At 42.7% G+C, this 8,627-nt stretch overlaps 1 protein-coding gene across 1 annotated transcript; it reads right to left on the minus strand.

Annotated features, from left to right (window-relative positions):
• Positions 1–1,507: 1,507 nt before the first annotated feature.
• On the minus strand, positions 1,508–3,965 carry LOC311144316 (aspartate beta-hydroxylase domain-containing protein 2-like; the record flags this gene model as incomplete). Its single annotated transcript, XM_084180349.1, has 3 exons — positions 1,508–2,539; positions 2,697–2,810; positions 3,101–3,965. 3 exons carry the CDS (start codon positions 3,963–3,965, stop codon positions 2,430–2,432), a joined length of 1,089 nt encoding a protein of 362 aa, XP_084036475.1. The 3' UTR covers positions 1,508–2,429.
• Between the last annotated feature and the right edge of the window lie 4,662 nt (positions 3,966–8,627).

Consider the following 8,627-nt stretch of genomic DNA (forward strand, 5'->3'; position numbering starts at 1 on the left):
TTTGGGGGTATCTGTACTTTACTATTTATATTTTTGACTACTTTTAATTTTACTTCACTACATTCCTAAAGAAAAGTAGGTACTTTTTACTCCATACATTTTCCCTGACACCAAAAAGTACTCGTTACATTTTGAATGCTTAGCAGGTCAGGAAAATGGTCTAATTCACACATTTACCAAGAGAACATCCCTGGTCATCTCTACTGCCTCTGATCTGGCGGACTCACTAAATACATGCTTAGTTTGTAAATTATGTTTCAGCGTTGGAGCGTGCCCCTGGCTATCCCTAAATTTAAAAAAACTAGAAAATGGTGGCGTCTGGTGTGCTTAATATAAGGAATTTGACATTATTTATACTTTTACTTTTGATACTTAAGTATATTTTAGCAATTACATTTGCTTTTGATACTTAAGGATATTTGAAACCAAATACTTTTAGACTTTTACTCAAGTAGGATTTTACTGGGTGACATTCACTTTTACTTGAGTCATTTTCTATTAAGGTATCTTTACTTTTACTCAAGTATGACAATTGGATACTTTTCCCACCACTGGTGGTAGACTATGCTGTCTTCAAATGGAATGGGTCATAGTTCAGCAGTAAATGTCAATGCCCATCTCTCAGTTGCAAGCTACTGTACATCTCTATTGATTTAACAAGAGGGCAAAGCTCCAAAATGAATGTAGATAATAATTGTCTACTTTCATGAATACTGATGTTGCTATGCAAATATTGATTTGTTTATCTTATCAAAAGTGTGCTCAAATTCATTCAAATTATCCTTCCTCTAGGCTAGCTTTATCAACTCAGTTGTGTTTATTTATACTCAGTAGGCTATTTTATGCAAGCATCATTGTTAAGCAAATGGCCTCTCCCAAAGGTCTAACCTTTATGGCACAGGAGGTAGCACATTTCCCCTAACAGCAGGTTAGCCCCCCCCCCGCCACACACAAACACACACACACAGTATATTGGATAATTTATAATTGAATAGTCCCGCCTCTCCTCCACTGATTCACTTGACTACTCACTGAACTCTCACTCTAGACATCTGAGCTGCAGGGTAATATATGGCCCATTTTCACAAACTAACAAACTGCACCTTTATGCAGATTGGCCAAATTACAGAACAGCCTAAGAAACTACTCAAACTACTTTGTCATATGTAGAAGAGTAGCAGCCCCAGAACAGGTGGCAATTCCAGTAACCATTATTTATTTTATTTTATTATTGGACTTCACAGCTATACAGTACATTATAATTCCTCCTCTGCTGCTCAGGTTGAGTAGGTGTGTTGGTGTACTGGCCTTGCTTTGCTTCAGTTGAATCTCCATATTTATCTCCTCTCCATCTGCTCATACTGAAATATGGCACACGTACGCCTCTTGGTGCCACTAATATAAACTGCAGAACAACCTTATACCCAAGGGAATTGACATACAGACACACTGAATACACAAGCTGTTACAACAGTGTTACCATGCACAAATGAGATTCTGAATTCAAGACAGAAGTTGGCTGATTCAGATAATTTGCCATTTATTAAATACTGTTCAAAATGAGTACAAATGCCACAAATATGAATCTATTGGGGTAGAATATCACCATAAATTTGATATGCAGCTGAGAAATCACAGAATGATATAAAATGTCACTGAACAATAGCCAAACCACTTGACAAACATTTCAGATATCTAAAACTGAATGTATCAAAATGACAAATGCTTGGGAGAGAAGATGACGTTACAGTACCAGGAAGTTAAGACCACACAATAACTTAACTATTGATTGTAAGACAATTATATTTCAAAACCTCTGATATGTTTTGTACTCCAACTCTATTTACAGAAATACAAAGTTGATATCAAATACAACCATATTACAACCATTAATTAATTAGATAATTTACCAAATACAACCATTTCTCCTGTGTAGCAACAACACAAGCAGACTCAAGCAAATCATTGGATCTCTAAAAAACATTTTGTATGTGCTTATCCAACCATGTTTTTGTGAAAGCTGTATTGATTTCTATAGGAGAGCACAGTAAACTATCACACATGGGCAGGGATAATCACGGAGATAAGGATTGGGGCTGTAAACATTCACATTTTACATTATGGCTGTTTGGTCAAAGTCAGTAGGTGCTAAGGGAGAGTTACAGGGAGAAAGCAGATTTGAACAAGACAGAGAATATGTACACAGTGAGTGTGGGAACGGGACAAGAGACAAAGAAGTGCTCTCTCCCACCCCACTCACACTGTTCTTCTCTACTTTTTTCAACAACTCCCTTAAATTCTGAAACACATTCTCTCCGTCGCTCTTTACCTCTCTGTTTTTCTCTCTGTAGCTCTGTTTCTCTTCATCCCCTCCGCTGCCCCCCCCCCCCCCCCCCCCCCACACACACACACACACACTCTTTGTCTTCTCAGCGCCCGGGGGTGAAGATGTAGTCCAGAGCCTGTCTCTCAGCAGCTGCCACATTAGGGTGCCAGAGGTCCACCATGAAGACCACCCTGGGGCCGTCCCCTGGGCCGCCTGAACATAGAAAAAACACAGATTAATGTCTTCCTCCAATCAACCCTTTATATCAGCTTAATAACACTTTCTCAGAATAGTACAAACACACAGACACACAACTTGAAAAAGGCAACCCCTTTCACCACCTTCACACACACAGCTGTCCCCCTCTCACCCTCATGGAAGGCCCTGTGGAGGAAGGAGTCATCAAACAGCAGACAGCTCCCCTCAGACCAGCACTGTGGCTCCCCTCCAACCACCAGCTCACAGGAAGAGGGCACTCTAAGACCTACAGAAGACAGGCAGCAAGTCAGTCTATATACTGTAATTACTAAGGAAACCAGGGAAAATATTACATGACACAAACACATACTGTATGAATATATTCTAAAATGTCAGCTGTATATGTTGCCATGCAAAGCAAACTTTAAATCCATCCTACAATAGTAAACATCATTATTATCATTGTAATAATTTCACAGAGCCACAGGTGAACACACACAGGGAGCCAGGTGCATCTTTGAAATCCCTATATTTAACAGTGTTGTAGCCCTCCAGGAAGCTCCCTCCCCCTCTTACCCAGGTGGCAGCGCAGCCTGACGTTGGTTGGGCCGTAATGCTCAGTGATCAGGGCTCCGGGTGTTAGCACAGAGAAGCAGGCGTTTCCAAACACGTTGTTGGCGATAAAGGTGCGCAGCTGGCCCAGCACCCTCCAGGCCCGAGGGCACCTCCTGGCATTGAGGGCCAGCGGAGTGCCCTGGTTCAACAAGTAGAAGGTCCACCACTGGCCATGGGGGGTGCTGTTGGCCTTCCAGCCCAGAGGCAGGGAGGAGCCAGCCCGCGCTGGGGGGGCGTGGTAGATGCTCTCAAACTCAGCCAGCAGAGCAGGGAAGCTCCTCTCCAGCAGCTCCACGTCGTGTTTCTGTGCATCCCGGGAGAAGAAGGGTGCTGAAGGCAGGTCAGGGAGGAAGAACACCTCTGGCCTCTGGATGGTGGGCCGGCTGGTGAGGTAGCGGCCCTGGTCTCGTACCCCTTTGTGCACCCTGCCCATGCCTGACCAGGTGTAGCGTTTGGCGTAATCCTGCAGGCTGTGGTACAGCTTCTGATTGAGACCCTCCCCTGTTTTGGTGCAGCGAAAGGACTCAGTGGACTGGCAGTAAGCAAAGCCGTTCTGCTCCTCCACCCCTGACACCGGCCTGCCTTTAGCCCTGCCATCTCCCTCTGTGCTCATCAAGGCCCCCCCAGCTCCTCCCACCCGACTGGGCTCAGTGCTGTACCCCCCACGCAGGGGAGAGGAGCTGTGCTCACGACCTACCCTGTAACAGTACCACACAAAGAGCAGCAGCAGACACATGGCTGTGCCAAAGGCACTGGACTCACAGTCCCTCATAGACTGCATCCCTCCAGCCACCATCTCCCTCACCCTCTCTAGTGACCACTCCATTCTGGCTCTTCGCTAAAACGACTGAGTCTGGTCTGAAGAAACTACCGTTGAGAAGGTCAATGACCAACCCTGTCTGACACTGCTTGAAAATGGCTATTAGAGGAAAATGTTCCACAGGGTTTCTCAAAGGCTACTTTCAGGAAGCTCTTATCATTCCCCCTTCTGGATGCAGTCTGACACTATCTGATATGACACACTCAGGCTCCAGTCCTGAAATTTCAGCACTCAGGGATGAGGGGAGGGTTCCCCCTGCATGGCGCCTGGCTGTGTGATATTTGTGCTGCTCCCTCCCTTGTTCATTTTAGACAAATACAGACAGACAACACACCTCAGGGTATCTGGTCTCTGCATCAGAGATTGAGAGGGAGGGGAAAGACAGGGAAAAGGTAATTAGACATAGGCACTGCACAAACAGATACACAAAAAATGTTAGGCAGCATCTAATAAAGAAGCAGAGTACCAACATGCAGAGCTCATTGCAAGCTCCGTTTTCCACATTACCTCCTCCATTTAGTTCCATATTAAACAAAAAATGTTAGGCAGCATCTAATAAAGAAGCAGAGTACCAACATGCAGAGCTCATTGCAAGCTCAGTTTTCCACATTACCTCCCCCACTTAGTTCCGTATTAAACCAGCTAACTCCCACCCTCTGCACCACCCTTTACACAAACTCCCACCCCCACACTCAGCTCTGGACACACACAGTGCACCATGCGCACACACTCACATACTCACACACAGATGGCATTTAAAATTCAGTTCTTCACACACCTCCGCACTGCACTGTACAAAGCCATGAGTCACATTGCTGCATTTAAACACCAACATCTATCTTTCTTTCTGTCTTTCTGTCTAACACATGCACACACACACACTAACGCGCGCACACACACATACACACAGAGAGAGAGAGAGACCGTAAATCTCAGTAAGACAAAAATAATGGTGTTCCAAAAAAGGTCCAGTTGCCAGGACCACAAATACAAATTCCATCTAGACACCGTTGCCCTAGAGCACACAAAACAACCATACATACCTCGGCCTAAACATCAGCACCACAGGTAACTTCCACAAAGCTGTGAACGATCTGAGAGACAAGGCAAGAAGGGCCTTCTATGCCATCAAAAGGAACATACAATTCGACATACTAATTAGGATCTGGCTAAAAATACTTGAATCAGTTATAGAACCCATTGCCCTTCATGGGTGTGAGGTCAGGGGTCTGCTCACCAGCCAATAATTCACAAAATGGGGCAAACACCAAATTGAGACACTGCATGCTGAATTTTGCAAAAATATCCACTGTGTACAACGTAAAACACCAAATAATGCATGCAGAGCAGAATTAGGCAAATACCCGCTAATGATCAAAATCCAGAAAAGAGCCGTTAAATTCTACAACCACCTAAAAGGAAGCGATTCCCAAACCTTCCATAACAAAGCCATCACCTACAGAGAGATTAACCTGGAGAAGAGTCCCCTAAGCAAGCTGGTCCTGTGGCTCTGTTCACAAACACAAACAGACCCCACAGAGCCTCAGGACAGCAACACAATTAGACCCAACCAAAACATGAGAAACAAAAAGATAATTACTTGACATTGGAAAGAATTAACAAAAAAACTGAGCAAACTAGAATGCTATTTGGCCCTAAACAGATAGTACACAGTGACAGAATACCTGACCACTGTGACTGACCCAAACTTAAGGAAAGCTTTGACTATGTACAGACTCAGTGAGCATAGCCTTGCTATTGAGAAAGGCAGCCATAGGCAGACTTGGCTCTCAAGAGAAGACAGGCTATGTGCACACTGCCCACAAAATGAAGTGGAAACTGAGCTGCACTTCCTAACCTCCTGCCAAATGTATGACCATATTAGAGACACATATTTCCCTCATATTACACAGACCCACAAAGAATTCGAAAACAAACCCAATTTTGATAAACTCCCATATCTATTGGTTGAAATACCACAGTGTGCCATCACAGCAGCAAGATTTGTGACCTGTTGCCACAAGAAAAGGGCAACCAGTGAAGAACAAACACCATTGTAAATACAACCCATATTTATGTTTATTTATTTTCCCTTTTGTCTTTAACTATTTGCACATAATATGACATTTGAAATGTCTTTATTCTTTTGGAACTTTTGTGAGTGTAATGTTTACTGTTAATTTTTTAAATTGTTTATTTCACTTTTGTTTATTATCTATTTCACTTGCTTTGGAAATGTAAACATATGTTTCCCATGCCAATAAAGCCCCTTAAATTGAAATTGAATTTGAAAGAGCAAGAGAGAGAGGGAGAGAGACAAGATCACGCATTTGGATAAGATTATGCATGAAACATGAATAGACAGTATTGACATCGGCCTACATGAATCAATGGTCAGAGTGTGGCTCTAAGGCTAGGTATACAAAACGAGATTCCATAGGGTTTTCTAGAATAGCCCTACACTGTACTGGCAAACATTAGGAAAGTGAAACAGGATCATCAATGTAAACAACCATGATGTGCATGAACAGAACGAAGGATAAGCAGCATAGATACATGAACATAGTAACTGCAGTATTAAGCACTCACACACAGACGAAAATATACACTGTAACAAGCAAACTATGCAGTAAACATAAACACGCATAAGCAGAGCTCACACTGTACAGACCTCCCTATGCTTCTCCTGCACAACCATCTCACCAAAAATGGTCCGGCAAACCTGCTTGGACAGACAGAACAGCCATCTCCTCTCATGAACACAGCCCAGATGACAGTCTACCGAGACGCACGCCTCCACAGAACCTCTCTAGCACAACTACACAGTTCGCTCGCTCGCTGTCTGCTGTCTTGCCTCCAGGAACTGTCGTAATTGAACAAACCCTGAATGGGGACAACCATCCATAACACTCGTGTCTCTCTCTCTCTCTCTCTCTCTCTCTCGCTCTCAATTTCTCTCTCCCACTCTCAATTTCTCTAATATTCCTGCCTCTAATGCCATCATGCTTGCATACATAAAGCTGTAGTTAGTCGGCCATCGTATCATGATTCACTCGCATAAATCCACGACAGATGCTCAGGGATTCACACTGTGTATTAACGATCTGCCAATAACAGCTACACTTGTAGCGCATAAAAACAACTCCGGACAAATGCAACATAATGATATTCGAAATAATAATAATGATAATAATAATAACTCACCCAATTTTCATGGTTTTGTAAGATATCTAGACCAGCCTACATGTTTGCCATGTTACCAAGCAGCTAGTGAACTCTTTATCTAGGTAGGCTATAAGTGTATTATTACATGTCAATCATAACTAGGCCCTAATCAATTTAGCGATTTATAGTAAACTAACAGTAGCAAAGATGATCTATTATATTGACAAGATAGTCGAGTGACTGCTCTAACAATGGAAATACATGTCCCCAAATATGGAAGGCAGGCAGGAGGAGGCGAGATCAGGTGGGACCATTCTAACCAATGAGACGGCAGATAATCGTGTGACCAACAGGCACAACTCAGAGGGTCCTCATTAGTTACCACAGCCACAAATCAAATCAAATCAAATTTTATTTGCCACATACACGTGTTTAGCAGATGTTATTGCGGGTGTAGCGAAATGCTTGTGCTTCTAGCTCCGACAGTGCAGTAATTATGGCTAAGTCATAATTATGGCTAAACCCCGCCAATTTCTACTATTAGTCTTCTTAAAATCTGATTTTAAACCTAACCATAACTTTAACCCTAAATTTAACAACACTGCTAACCTTATGCCTTACCTTAATCTTAAACTCGCATCGCCCAGAGTTCCCCCGCCCACTTCACTTCCCTCAATTGGAAATGAATGGGGCTCCGTTGTTTCATCTTCCCCAATGTGTTATGTGGATAGCCACTCTTGCTTCACCCTCATGTGGGTGCTAGCAAACAGGCTAGGTAGTGCTAGGTATCAACAGCCAATCCAGTAGGGGCTGGAAGCTATAGTGAACTTCGATTGGTCAATAGAGTCGCGATATCGCAGAGTATTTGCATAAAGTTCAGCTTTCCCCAATTTTGGTCCTCACTTCCTTACATTGAAAATGAATGGTGGTCTGTTGTTTCATCGCCTCCAACATGTTATGTTCAAATGCACTTCAAGCAATTTTTCTCAAAGTTGCCGGAATGCCACGTGCATCCACTTATATCAGTACATTTGTAACAGCCTAAATATTACGAAACTTCTATTCCATTAAATAAGCCTCACGTAATTCGACATTTTCTCATCAGTGGCGTAGCACTGTTTTGAGGGCCCCCCCCCACAAGGTCCAAGCAAGGCCTTAATTGTTTAATTCTAACATTAGATTATTCAAATATGTAATACAAATCTCCAACCTCTTTTTGTTTTGTTTTATGGTACTATTAAATGCTCCAGGGCTAATTTCGTATAGCATTTTGGCATGTTTTTCTAGATTTTATTTTGTTACTTTTTGTTGTGGGGGGTTACAGGTACATTATTATTTCAAATTATACGTTTATAAAACATGTAACTGTAGGTTGCCAATCCCCCCCCCCCCCCCCCAAAAAAAAATAATTATGTTTTTTTACAAACTACATACAAAGTTTAAGTGATAATAAATTCAGTATGAACAGGAAAATATAACAAAAAAGAGGTGGCACTCCACCCC

Source organism: Coregonus lavaretus (assembly GCF_964263955.1).
Source record: "Coregonus lavaretus genome assembly, chromosome: 17".
Classification (NCBI taxonomy): Eukaryota; Metazoa; Chordata; class Actinopteri; order Salmoniformes; family Salmonidae; genus Coregonus; species Coregonus lavaretus.